Genomic DNA, 15150 nt, shown 5'->3' with positions numbered 1-15150 from the left:
GGACAGACTTACAGAGTAATTAATAAAGAGAAAATGCCTTGTTGGCTTGTGTTATGATAACTGATCTTAACTAATGATGTAACTGCATTTATTTCAAAGAAATTTAAAGAAAGAAATTTGGCCACTGAAATTAATAGGAATCCTGTTTACATTTTAAGAGAGTTTCCCTATGAGGGAATTTTCAGGAACAAATTACCTTTGAGAGGTGGAAGACTGTATATGTAAAGACTTAGAACAGCTGTGGTGCATAGTAAGCAGTCAGTAGGTGTCTGCTCTTGTGTTAGCTTTCTCACTAGATCAGTCTTTATCCTAGAAAACCACTCACTATGCATTCATTCCTGGAGTCCAAAAGTACCTCACAGCATCATTACCCGAAGTTTAATGAGAATACCAGGGTGAGAAGTCAGTAGTAAAGATGGAACCTACAATGAGACCAATTAATGAGAGAGACTAGAAAGAGGAAATTATAGATTTTGCAATTATAACAATGGGCTTTTGTAAAGCCCACATCATTCAGGGGAATACAATTTGTAAACCTTATGTTATCAAACCTACTTAGTAGGAACTCAGTATGTGTGTGAACTAAGGAAAACTTTGTACCAGAGGAGGTGAAGAGTGGAAGGAAAGAAAATAGACCAGAAGAGAAAAATAAAAACTGACCATAAATCATTATGCATCTAACATTCTGAAAGCTCCAATGTTTGATTCTATTGATAATAAAACATACCATCACTGGGCACAGACAGTTCCCACTGTGGCTAACCTTAATGCTTGGCTATATGTTCTCAGTAAATATTAAAATATTAAAGTTGCAACCATTTGAAAATATAACGAAAAAAATAAAACAAACTTGAATTTTACTCATTTCAACCCATCTCTAAATTCAAATATTTACCAATTTGCTTTTTCTTTTCATTATTGCCCTTTTCAATATAGATATTAGGATGTGTGTATTTGTGTATGAGCAGATATTCATATTTTCACAGACACATACTTAATTTTTTTAATTGCAAATTCACATTTGCCAGATTATATAAAATAAACACAGGTTTTGGTAATCTGATTCTCTACAGTTTAGTACATCCTGTAGATTTTGTTGTCAGAGACTGCCCCCTACAGACACTCTCCCAGCCTAAAGGAAGGAAGGCTAAAAGGAACTAGAATGAGAGTAGTAATCACCAGAGCATCAATCTCCCCTTTCAATCCTAGCAGAGCACTCCTTGGAAAAAGCCACTCTTACTCAAAAAGCTCTCACTCCAAGGCTCACTTTGACAATAAAACCAATATACCCTAACACGTATCAGTTGACACTTTCCTTGGGTTCTTCTTAGAAATATCTCTCCCTTACCCCCTTCCTCTCTCATTCTCTCCTGTGCACGCACATACACAAAGTGAAAGGAAGATACACTTAAGAAAAAGACAAACACTTTACTCGTGGAGAGTAGAAGTGTGGAAGTAGGACTTCACTTTACAATCCATATCTGTCCGAATTGTTGAAGTTCTTTTTAAAAAGTAGATATGATTTTTATAATTAAATAAGTTTTTAGAAATAGAATAAAAATTTTAAAAGACAATACAGGAGGATCTTTATAACCTTGGATATAAAGGAAATTCTTTAAAAAGAAAAAGAAGCAATTATCTAAAAAGAAAAGATTAACAAAATTGAAAAGATTAACTATGATAAAACTAAGACCTTCTATTTACCGAAAGACAGCATAAAGAAAGTGAAAAGAGAAGTTACAAGCTGGGAGAAAAGATCTGTAGCACATGTAACTGAGCAAGAATATCTAAAAAATTCTTATAAATTAATAAGAAAAAGTGAAACAACACAATAGAAAAATGAGCAGAAGAGTAGAACAGGCACTTCATCAAAAGAGGAAAGCTGAATGGCTAAGCAGGAGGTATACTGGGATTTGTTTTATTAGAATTATTTACTCTTTATATGCTGTAATATTCTTTTGTATCATCATTACTTAATGAAACAATTTTTTTAACCTAAGTTTTCAAATTAAAAAAGGAAAGACACAGAAACGACCTCTTTATTAAGTAAAGCTGGTACCTTTAACATTGGGCCTAATGTAAGAGAGCAGATTGAGGTCCCCTGGATTCTCAAGCAGTGTCCTGGCTGCTCCTTCTAATCCCAGCTGCTTTGCTCTCTGGGCTTTGGTGCCCTTGCTCCCAGTTTTATATGGTGCTGACTAGGGAAAAAAGTCAGAAAACATACCAAATTATTCAGTTTTAAAAAGCAAAAGTTAAAATTAGGACACAAAATTAGAGGACATGTGAGAATGCTAAAGACATCCTCTTCTCAACCCTTTCCTCTTCCTTCAAAGATTAATGCTAGGGGCTTCCCTGGAGGCGCAGTGGTTGAGAATCTGCCTGCCAATGCAGGGGACACGGGTTCGAGCCCTGGTCTGGGAAGATCCCACATACCGCGTAGCAGCTGGGCCCGTGAGCCACAATTACTGAGCCTGCGCGTCTGGAGCCTGTGCTCCACAACAAGAGAGGCCGCGATAGTGAGAGGCCCGCGCGCTGCGATGAAGAGTGGTCCCCATTTGCCACAACTAGAGAAAGCCCTCGCACAGAAACGAAGACCCAACACAGCCATAAATAAATAAATAAATAAATATTAAAAAAAAAAAAAGATTAATGCTAACAGAGAATACAAGTTGTATGAAAACAGTTGTTCCTTATCAGACTCTCTACTTTTCTACACACTTACAGTTAGCTATCTGCTTGGATTCACTCATCCCACAAACTCAGTGCTTGGACTGCCAGGACTGCAAGTCCTCAACTCAAGCAAGCTCCTCTAAAAGATGTCCTCACACAATGCTTCTACTTCTTAGTCCACGTTCACTCCTCAACCCACTGCCCCCTGGCTTCTCTTTCCACACACCTTGCTGAAAGTGGTATCACAAAGATCCACAATGATCCCCTAATTACCAAATATACATTTTTCAGTCCTTATCTTGCCAAAACTCCCTGCTATATTTAATTACTTAACCATTGATCATTACCTCCTTCTATGACTCTCTTCCTTAATCTTTTATGGGTATCATCATCTCCTGATTCTCTTCATACTTCTCTGACTATTCTTTCCATGTCTCCTCCTTAGGCTCTCCCTTCCTCCACCCATGCTTCAAAAGTTAGTGTTCCTGGGCTTCCCTGGTGGCGCAGTGGTTGAGAATCTGCCTGCCAATGCAGGGGACACGGGTTCGAGCCCTGGTCTGGAAAGATCCCACATGCCGCGGAGCAACTAAGCCCGTGCACCACAACTACTGAGGCTGCGCGTCTGGAGCCTGTGCTCTGCAACAAGAGAGGCCGCGACAGTGAAAGGCCTGCGCACCGCGATGAAGAGTGGCCCCCGCTCACCGCAACTAGAGAAAGCCCTCGCACAGAAACGAAGACCCAACACAGCCAAAAATAAATAAATAAACTAAAAAAAAAAAAAAGTTAGTGTTCCTCAGTGGTCTATCCTGACCTGCTTACCCCATGATCTCTCCTTGAGTGAAATCTTCCATTTTCATGGTTCCAAATACCAATTACATGCTGCAGACACATCTATGTCTACAGCTCAGCACACTCTCCCATAAGCTTACGCTTCTGTTACCTACTCTCATTTTTCCCCACTCGACTGGAAATTCCTTGAAGACAAGGACTATGTATTAGTCATCTTTGTATTGGGTTGGCCAAAAAGGGCCTTCGGTTTTTAAGTAAAAATAAAAGACATTTTTCATTTCACCAAGAACTTTATTGAACAACGTATTCACCCTTTTGTTCTACTACCTTCTGCCATTTTTCAGGCACCTTCATAATTCTATCTTCCCAAAACTTTTTATCTTTTTGAGTAAAGAACTGTTCCAGGTGCCTTTTACAGTCTTCCAGGGAATTGAAATTTTTTCCGTTAAGAGAATTTTGTGAAGACCGAAATAAATGGAAATCCGAAGGTGCCATGTCTGGCAAATATGGCGGATGAATCAGAACTTCCCAGCCAAACTGTAACAGTTTTTGCCTGGTCATCAAAGAAACATGCGGTCTTGCATTGTCCTGATGAAAGATTATGCGTTGTCTGTTGACTAATTCCAGACGCTTTTCGTCGAGTGCTGCTTTCAGTTGGTCTAATTGGGAGCATTACTTGTTGGAATTAATCATTTGATTTTCCAGAAGGAGCTCATAATAGAGGACTCTCTTCCAATCCCACCATATATACATCACCTGCTTTGGATGAAGACCAGCCTTTGGTGTGGTTGGTGGTGGTTCATTTCACTTGTCCCACGATCTCTTCCGTTCCACATTGTTGTACAGTATCCACTTTTCATTGCCCGTCACAATTTGTTTTAAAAACAGAACGTTTTCATTACGTTCAAGTAGAGAATCGCATGTGGAAGCGCGGTCAAAAAGGTTTTTTTCACTTAACTTACGTGGAACCCAAACATCAAAGCAATTAACATAACCAAAGTGGTGCAAATGATTTTCAACACTTGATTTGGATATTTTGAGTATGTCGGCGCTATCTCCCGCATGGTATAATGTTGACTGTTCTCAATGAATGCCTCGATTTGATCGCTATCAACTTCAACTGGTCTACCCGACTGTGGAGCATTGTCCAGCGAGAAATTTCTAGCACGAAACTTCGCAAACCACTTTTGACACGTTTGATCAGTCACAGCACCTTCTCCATATGCTGCACAAATCTTTTTCTGCACGAATATTTTTTGCATTTCAGTTGCATTTTTACCTTTCTTGAAATAATAAAGCATAATATGTTGAAAATGCTGTTTTCCTTCCATCTTTAATATTAAAATGGCTACACAAAAGTTCACCAATTGTGATAAGTCCTTTTTTTAAATGCATGCTGATATGACAGATGTCACATACAATCTAACAAAATTGTTCTGAATGAAGTTAAAGACAACTAAGTGCTACTAGAGCCATCTTATGGGAAAAACCGATTGAACCTTTTGGCCAACCCAATAAATCCAAGTGCCTATCACAAAAAAGCGCTTAATAGATATTTACTGAATAAAGAATATTTTGTTGAATTAAATAATGATGGTGGCTGATGACTTTAGCTTTTTATTTCCAGCTCTTTAACTATAAGACCCAAATCATAATATACTCAGGTAAGTATTACATTAAAAGATAAAAAGGATTCCTTACCACGTGTTCTAGTTCTTCAAAAGTTTTACAGTTCAGCAAGGCTTTTAACAAGCACTCAGACATCTTCCCCTCCTTCTTAATTTTTTGGATTGTGTTATAAGCCTTCTTTGCAACAGCCCTGAAAATAGAAACTTTTATAATATACAAGACCTATATGTTAAAACTTTCTTTTTGAAGCTATATCAAACTTACAGAAAAGTTGTAGGTGAGGTAAAAAGAACTTTTTTCCCCCTCTGAACCATTTGAGAATAAGTTACCATCATCCCCAAGTACTTTAGTATGTATTTTCTATAAACAAGAATCTTCTCCTATAACCATCAAAAGCAGGTAATTAAAATTGATATTAATATTGATATAATATTGATATATTCTAACCCTCAGATCTCATTTAAGTTTCATCAATTGTTCCTATACATGTCCTTGATAGTGAATTCAGCTAAGAATGGGTTTTATGTAATTGCTATGTGTCTACAGTCTCTTTCAAGCTGAAACAGTATTTCAGTCTCTCCTCGATTTTCAAAACCTTGATACTTTAGAATGTATTATTATTACAGCCTTTCATCCTATTTCATTACCTGTTACTATTTATAATTTCTGCCTAATAATGGTATTGCTAAAATGATGGGCAAAAGTTAGAGAGATGATAATATAAATTACTAAAAATGATTGATGGAAAAGAAAACTAAATCTACTTATGAAAAAAAAGAAAGGCAGAAGATTGTAAGTTAATGAGGAAGAATATGCAGTCCTTAGATCACACCTCTGTGTCTTCTACACTCCTGGTAGCACAAGACTGTTTTCAGATGCTGAAGCCTACCAGGGTCATTTCGACAAAAGGCCAATGACCTACTGGCTTGCATATAAGGGAGAGGAAAGGCATCTTTAGAGAAAATACAGGAAGTTTCTTACTATCCATAATCATAATCATTTTTTAATTCACTTTTTTAAGTGACCCTCAGTAAGAAATATATTTTACCTTGCAACCCAGTATATACACATACATAATTTCATATTTAATAAAGTTATATAAACATATGATAGTTTCATGAAACAATATTTACCTTTACCACAGAAGCTGCACTCATATTTTCTATTCTCTATTTCATTTTTGTTAAAGTGGTAATGACCTACTAAATTAGTTTCACTACTCATTTATGAGTAGCAATTAACAGGGTGAAAACCAATGCTCTAGTTATAGAAAAAGCTGAGCTCAAGAAAAATAGAGACCATACCTCATTACCAAAAAGAAATCTCTGTACGATATAAAAAGATCTTCTAAGTCCTAGTCAGTGCCACCACTTACTTGGAGAAATAGTCCTCTACTAATATTTAATGTATTCCTCTATTAATAGATACCCAGAGAATGAACTCTGTTGCAGCTGAAGTGTGTTTTCAGAGAAAAAGAAAATAATAATATTAATCTTGACATAAAGCTCCTATTTGTCCCCCACCCAATCAAAAATTGGTAGAATACCTTTCATTTTTTTAAGTAAACTATTCTTGCTTGTTTGTGACACTTTCCCCAATTTCAGATCCCAAAACCCTTAAGATTTTCTTCATTACTTTGCCTTCAACCAAACAGAAAGCTTACTTCTGAATTTGCAAATTGCTGGACTTCTAAGATGTGGCCTGTAGATGATTTTGTTTGACCTCAAAATTTTTTTACATAAAAATTCAGATTATCAGTTTTTCAAATATAGGAAGATACAGCAATCTGGGTAGAGAACCCCACATGTTATAATCTGATGGAGATGAGTAGCAGCTGCCCCTCTTAGACAGGACTTGTGATCTCCAGTTTGCGTCCCTTTGTGCTTGATTATACTAGCCTGGCCCTGGGTGATCTGAATCTGAAACCACTTGAATAACTAGTCATTTATATTTCTGGGTTGGCTAATTGATTTTGCCTCTTGATGAAATATAACTTTCCACGTATTAGCATTTAAATCTTCCTGGCACTAAAAGAAGTTCAACAAAAGGGGTAGAAATGTTAGTGAGAGGCAAGTTCCTCCAAAATCAAAGAGGCTTATTAGGCTTGTTCTAAAAGTAACCCTTAGTGCTTTTAGAATGGCTTGATGGTAAGATTATATCCAATTTAAATCATATCCTTGTTGAAGAACACACATAGCAACAACACAGCACTTGGCATGTAGGAGACATGCAATAAATAAATGAATGGTAAAGACTGTCTTAATAAACTCTACTGATACAGTTAGTTTTATAGTCTTTATATGCTTATTTCTGAGTTATTACAATAAATCCAGAGGAATAATTTTTTTAAAGAGTGCTTTCCATTCTACAACCATACAAAACTCACAATCCACTAACATTAAATTACCATGCCCTATAAAAGAACAGAAAAAGGAAATATACATATTTCCTACCAAACTCTATACAGCCAAAGAACTCTCCATTTAGGGACTTCACAGTATTAAGAGGACAGTTTTATGTAAGCTATTGAAGATTTAGACTAAAATGTATTTTTCTGAGTTACCTGCTGGTAGTTCTAATTTTGCCGTTATGCAAAATCATTTCTATGAGAGAAGATGACATTCAAACTCATAGGCACAGACTCTTAATAATGCAAACCACCTTTTGCAGATACATGCCCAAGCTATGCATGAACACACCAGCAGAGGGACTCTGCACACCCCTAAATAAGTAAACTGGAGCTGGCTTCCTCTGTCAGAAGGGGACTATATCCAGATTACAATAAATCAAGAAAACAAAATATTGGAACTGTCGAAATATACTATCACTCACTTCCTCACTGTTTCGCCTCATTGGCTCACACACCCTCTTCGCCCTTACACAAAGCTCATCCCTTCCCAGGTTTCTTACCGTAGCTCCTCTAGAGTTTGTTGAACTTCTCTCAAGGAATCAGCATCAAGGTTATTAATAAGCTCTTTTCGATAACGTATAATGAAGGGAATTGTGTTATCATCATTAAAGAGACGAATAATGTTGGCACAAACCCAAAGTTCAATATCAGTTCTCTCAGATAAAACCTGTAAATTAACATTTAGTGATTTAAAACTCTGAAAATTAAACATGTGTATTATAACATATGGTTTAAAATACAGCAATTAAATAATGTTCTCCAGCCACTTAGAAACAAACTGCTGTGGTTTTAAAAAAAGAAAAGGAAATTGTATGAAATATATATATATATATATAGACAATCATAGAATAGTCATTTCACTCATTCAATAAAATCCAATCGAAACCACTCTGCATTACCCCAATTCTACAGGGCTCAAATGAGATATGCATTTTTCATCTCTCAGATTGGCACCAAAGATCAAGGAGATGGTAACTCACTATGCTGGCATAAGTGATGGAAAAAGGCACTTTCAACTACTGCTAGTGAGAAAGTACAATGGTAAAACCTCTGGAGGAAGAACAGTTTGGCAATATCTATCAAAATTTACAATGCATAAACTCTATGACCCACCAATTACACTTCTGGAAATTTGTTCTGATATAGTCATACCTCTGGAAAATGATATTATTTACAGTGATATTTTTTGAAGAATTTTTTCCAGTATGGTAGAAGTCAGCAAAAAACAGTCTACAATGGGGAATTGGTAAATAAATTATGATATGCCCGTGGAGCAGAATACCACTCAACTTACTCTTACATGAACGGATATGGAATGAATTACAAGAACTTGGAACATGGCTTATTTTGGGGAAAGGTAACTGGTTGGCTTACAGCTAGGGCAGGAAGATCCTTCTGTGTCTTTGGAATTTTGTATCATTCCCATATACTACATATTCAAAATAATTATTTTTTAAAAAACAAGTCTACAGGTTTCAGCAAAAATGTACATGTAAGCAGAAAAGTTTAGAGAAGTCAGCCTGGAGAAGAGAAAGAATAAAATGCAATTTCAGTAACTGTCCTCAAAACCTAAGCCGATTTTTTTAAAGTAAAGCATGAAAGGCATAAGCTTTATTATTATTTCAATCTTGATGCTCAAGATATGCCAAAAATGTAAGAAAAAAATTCAAAAATTATTAAAGCATTAACATGGTCAACTGCTTAACAAAATCAAGTCAATATATAAAATAGACTGAGTTTCAAAACTACAGATGAAATAAATGGCTGAGCTCCAGAGACTATTGAGGATACCCTCATTCCTCTGTGCACTGTATATCCTAAGGCCTACATCTTATCACCCATTCTGAGAATGCCAGCTTTACGTCTCCAGCCCTAGCTCTCTTCTGCATGAGCTCTGGACTCATTTAGCCAGCTACCTGACCTACCTCTTGAAATCCTATTAGGTATCTCAAACTTTGCATTCGCAAAAGTGATTTCCCTCTCAAACTTCTTCCTCTTCCAGTTTTCCCCTTATTATGTCCATTCAAGTACCAGTTTAGGCCTGAAAACTAAGAGTCTTCAACTCTTTTGACTCCTTTAACTCTTAAATCTACACTATCATAAGAATCAATCAACTCTAGTGGCAAAATATTTCTTTAGTCTATTACTGCTCTTCATTTCTGCCCTATAGCCCAGTCTAGTTCAAGCCAGGATTACTGCAACTGCCTTTTACTATTCTTCTCGCATCCATAGCAATCTCATCTATGTCAATTTCCATAAAACAACAAGAATTATCTTTCCAAAGTCTATATTGGATCATGTCACCTGACTAGTCAAAACCTTTCAATGATTTCCCATAGCATTTAGAATCCAAAGTCCTTACCATGACCCAAAAAACATGGGCCTCCCTCTCCAGCCTCATCTTATCCAGTCTTCCCCTCATTAGAAGCCAGCCCCAATGGGCTGCTCCTAGAACAATGTTCACTTCCTAGAACAATGTTCACTTCCTAGAACAAGCTCAGTTGCTTCCCTCTTCAGAGGCCTTCATGAGGCTGCTCCATCATGCAGAAATGCTCCTCTTGCTTGATATCATCCCTGACCCCTACAAAATCATGTTCATTAGTATTTTCTCTCTCAAACCTGTACCTCTTCCTGTTTCCTATTCCAGTTAACATTATCTCCTACCACAGAAACCTTCGGGGATATTGTGGTTATCTCCCCCAACAATACCTCCCCATTATGTAGCAGCTTTGTGGCTGAAGAACACTTGACCTCAACTCCACCTCCACAGCATTTTGTTCAGTAACCAGTTGTTTTAGAATTACAACAGCCAGAGTTTGGACAGAGAGATGAGTCCAGTGAGCAGGAAGCTCAAGATCTGGCTTAGAACTCTGGACCCAGGTACAATTTCTTCCTCGGGAGAAATATGGTTTATACAAGTAGAATCTTGAAGTTGGATGGCAGTGCTAAGAGAATTGTGGAGAGACTGTTGCAGTGCACTTAGGTAACTCTCCTGTTACCTAAGTCAATAAATCTCCTTTATTGCTTAAGCTAGTTCAAGATAGGTTTTCTCTTATTGCAACCAAAAGTATTCTAATCAATGTCCTCAGTTTCACTGTGTGTTCTCTATCTCGCTCTTCTAATCTGTCACCAAGGAAGCAAACTGAACTTCTAAAATGTCTGTTCTTTCCCCTCAAGCTCCCTTTCTATTATCTTCTTTTATCTAAACCACAGAGCATTTTTTTTGTTCTCTATGCATTCCACCCAACCTTTCTGCATTACTACTGATTATACTTCTAAGACACATTTATAATAAGTCCCTTATTTTTTTCCTCTTTTTCTTCTTTTGAACATAAGCTTCAATGACTCTTTCCTAACTAGTAGTAAAAGTCCAACCATTGTAGCATAGTTTTAAAATCCTTTCCCAAGCTTGCTCCCAAATTTCACTGTCCTCACGGAATAAACAATCTAGAACAGAAGATAAAACATTAATATAAATAAGTACAAATAAAACAGAATATGCCAGGGAATATAAGTGGTATAACGTTTTCAGAGAAGAGAACGATCTCCCTGGTGTAATCAAGGAAGGCTTGTTGCAGGGGCAGCATTTCAGCTGGCCCTTGAAAGGCCAGATTCTGAAAGACGGACATAAGACACGAAAATGACAAAAATGGTCATTATTTTGGAACTGAGTGATTGTTAGAACCCATGGGCTCCCACTATCCTAAACTAGTTCAGTGATTGTTAACTAAAAGGGGCCCAAGACAGCTAATACTCCAGACCCGCATCTGAAGTGTACCAGGTCCTGACAAATCCAGAAGCATCATATGTGTTAAGACAGTGTATACTGCTGCTTATGAAAATTTGCTTCTTGAAATTAAGGATAATAAAACTACATACAAGCAGTCACAACTCTGGGGCCTCCAAATCATCCAATTTCTTCTGTCTTAATTTAGTCAAACATTTATTTTAGCTCATATTATATGCCAATAACCATACCAAGCCAGTAATAAACAAAATGTAAAAAACCAAGTCCCTCTTGCCAAGAAGCTTATAACCTAGAATGAAGAAAGACAGTCAAGTAGACAGTTAAAATACAGTGTGATCTGTACTCTGACAGAAGCATATACAGGCTCTTTGAGAGCACGTGGGAGGAAGAAACATCTACCTCTGCAGAAATGGAAAAGCAACAAGGGAATGAAAGTATCTCAGGCAGCCAAATGAGGGCAGGAATTCTAGGAAGAGAGAAGAACATATCAAAAGCCACTGATAAGGAACCACTGCACATTTTTAAAAATTTCTATGTTCAGTAATGCTAAAATGTACAAGGCATATTGAGATGAGTGAGAAATGGAAAAGTGGATGGAGCTAGATGGTGAATTCTAAAAAAAGTTGGAACTTTATCCTGTACTTAATATCAAGCCACTCAATGACTGATCTGCTCGTTACTTGATTTCAGCTGTTGAGTCAACTCCCCCTGTAAACTCCCTTGACATTTTATGAGTCAATGAGATTTGGGGACTAGAGCAGTGGTTCAAAACATGTGGTTCCCAAACCAGCAGCATAAGCATAATCAGGAAACTTATTAGAAATGTAACTTCTTGAGCCCCACCCCAGATCAACTGAATCAGAACCTCTGGGGTGGGGCCCAGCATCTGTGTTTTAGACAGATGAGGCAAACGCCAAAGAAACAGCTAAGCGTTAAAAGTAGAGATCAAACCTTAGGGATGGGCAGGGAACTACTAAAATTTTTACTTTTAAACTACTACTTATTTCAATTATTACACTTACTACTTAAATAATTTTTATAGTTAACTGGTGAATAGGAATGAGGGTAAAGTAAAAAGGAAGGCAGTCTCGATATTTTTTTCACCTCTAAGACTTAAATAGACAGACACTTTTTGTGACTGTTGTTGTTTTAAGCTAATACCTGTATAGGGCTTATTATGTTCTACACACTTTTACATATTCAATAGTAACTCATTTTACAGATACAAAAACTGAGACCCAAAGAAGTTAAGTAAATTGCCCAAAGTCCCACAAGCTGTATTTCCTTTTCAGAAATTTGATTTGTGTGCAAAGCAAGATGATTTTCTTCAGGCAAAAGTATCAATACAAATTAATCAATCACCTTACTTTTCGTCCTGAATCCAACTGCGATGAGACATGGTGCCTTCATACTGTCCTCTACTGTCTAAAACCTCCAACAAAATGGCCTTCTCCGCAAGTGGCCTGAGAATTTCCTGCTTCAAAATCTATATTCCCATTTCCTCAGTTATAAAAGAAAACTGCTGGGTATCAACAGCTAAACTATTGCCTTAATCATCCAGGCAGCATTTTAAAAGAACTAGCATCTAAATTAAATGACACTCAAATGAGTACATTGAGAGAGAATTTTTTATCCAAAATCAAACCAGCAACTGGACATCTCCCTTCTAAAACAGTTTTGATTACTGCTGCTCTCTTTACCCTTACCTATTCATTTTATTATATCACTTATTTTATCACACACATAAGTTTCCTTAAAGACTGCAAAAGGAAAAACTATGCTGTTAGAAGTCAGAAGAGTGGTTTTAGGCAAGGGGATGGAGGATTGGAAAAGGGTATGAAGGGATTGTAGGGTGCTGGTAATGTTCTGTTTCTTGATCTGAAAACTTGTTACATGGTTACAATTTTGAACATTCATGAGTTGCATATTTAAGTACAATTTTATATATATATGCATATATGTATACATATATATATTTCAGAAAGTTTTTTTTAAGCCCATAATAAATACCACGAGCTAAGTTATAAAAATAAAAAAGGGCCAATACAATTTCTTTTACTTAATCCCTCCTGGAACACACAGGTTGACCTAACGGATGGCGCATGCTTATGAGTAGAAGTGCAGTGAGAAAAGCCAACTCAGAGACACTCGCCTCCTTCCCGTCCCTCTTCTTTCCCCTATACTTTCATCCCATGTTCTTCTTCACCTATATAATCCCACATCATCTTCTTGCAAGAATGGGGAAAATGGCTAATAAAGGGGTTTTTGCTTGCTTTTCCTCCCTAATTTAGCAAACATTACTAAGATATTCTATATGGCTGCTCCACGTCCACCCCCCTCAAAGTAAAGACACTATGTAACAACAATCACCACTTGGGAGCATTTAATTTTCTCAAAAACTGCTTGTAGCTAGTCACCTCTTCAAATTCTTACAAAGGTTATGGTACTCACAATATATTTGTGTAATGATAAAATATACTTTAACAAAAACTAGTTTCTAATGGCAACCACACATTTGTGGCTTGGGGGAAGGGCTGAAGTAGGTTGCTTCTCAAGGAGTCTGGTGATCGCCAAACCTGATTAGGAAATAGACACAAAGTGTGTTTATATGTAAAGTCTACAAATAAATTAAGTATTGACAATGTAGTTTTCCTTCCCCAAACAAGACAGTGATATTCCTGAAAAGGCTGTGGACTTTTCAGAAATGAGAAACACACCTTGAAGAGAAAAAACAGAGGATCAAAGTGTCATGGTGGGCAGGGTCCAAGGGGAACAGCACACAAAATGAAGGAAATATAAATGACATTTCCCTCATGTTCAATTAGTAATAATAATTCCTATACAATTAATTTCCATTGACTATTTCTTACTAACTAGGAACTTGTTAGGACTTCCCCAAAGAACTTGGACATACATTTCATTTTGTGACAGATAAAATGCATACCACAGGCATTTCACTGACTCTGGTCCTCACTCAAATGTTCAAAGCCTTCCTGATTGTCTGACTTGGCATTGCTGACTCTCGCTCTTCTCAGCCCCTTTCCCCCTAACACCTGCCACTATTCTCAAACATGTTTGGAAGCAGGAATGCAGTGCTAAGATAGAATGATTCTCTCTCCTGCTTATAGAGAATAAAAAGTATAGGACAGGAAGTCCACATACACTAAAAGACTTGTCTGTAAAAGTAACTCAAGGTTAGACAAGGATGACTGTATCTGGTTAAATTTTTTAAAAACCCAAACATGTAAATCACACCTGAAGTTCCCCAGGCAATTTCCCTAAACCGATCTAGAAAATGCTGAGCATACTAGTTGTCCTCAGGGTGCTCAGCGAGGGTGGCAGCTGAGGCAACCACTTCTCCCAACTCACAAGCAAGGAGTGCCACATTCTGAGTGCAGGCTTGTTTGAGCTGTCAAAAATCACTTTCAATAAGGAGGAGGAGAAAAAATGCTTGGAATTGAAAAGAAAGACAAGCACACCAATATTACCCAAATAATATGGCCAAAGGCCATAAAAATAGTTCTAGGACCTGAAAACTTGCTTCCATTTGATATTCAAACAACACAACCATGGACACTGCTGCTACCGATTTACAAATGAAGCTTTTACTCCTGGCTGCTCTTCTTCTGCCACTCGCCCTCTGGCAGTTGGGAACCTGTTCTCTCCGTACACTTTTCCCTCCTCACAAGCTAAAACTAATGGTAAATGAATTGTGGAGCTGTCATCTTCCACCTTCAGTGAAGAAGCAGGGAAATCTGGTCTGTTGAGAGGAAATAACAACTCAGACAAACAGAGAAGGGGCAAAAATGGGTGATCATGAAACCTCTGAAAGAGAGAAAACTGAGAAAATGACTTCCTCAAGTCCTCAGTTTTCCAATTTTTGGTTCAAGGCCTTTAGGAGACT

General features: G+C 37.2%; 1 protein-coding gene across 1 annotated transcript in view; it reads right to left on the bottom strand.

Moving 5' to 3' along the window:
- SRBD1 (S1 RNA binding domain 1) overlaps positions 1 to 15150 on the bottom strand; it is a 237638-nt gene that overhangs the window by 207037 nt on the left and 15451 nt on the right. Inside the window, exons 5-7 of the mRNA XM_059942845.1 lie at positions 7999 to 8165; positions 5161 to 5278; positions 2060 to 2198 (exon numbers count right to left, since the gene is read on the bottom strand). Of these exons, the coding sequence (XP_059798828.1) occupies positions 2060 to 2198; positions 5161 to 5278; positions 7999 to 8165 (424 nt within the window). The remainder of the gene's footprint in view (positions 1 to 2059; positions 2199 to 5160; positions 5279 to 7998; positions 8166 to 15150) is intronic.

This window comes from Balaenoptera ricei, chromosome 13 (assembly GCF_028023285.1).
Source record: "Balaenoptera ricei isolate mBalRic1 chromosome 13, mBalRic1.hap2, whole genome shotgun sequence".
Lineage (NCBI taxonomy): Eukaryota > Metazoa > Chordata > Mammalia > Artiodactyla > Balaenopteridae > Balaenoptera > Balaenoptera ricei.
This window is presented reverse-complemented; position numbering and strand designations above follow the sequence as displayed.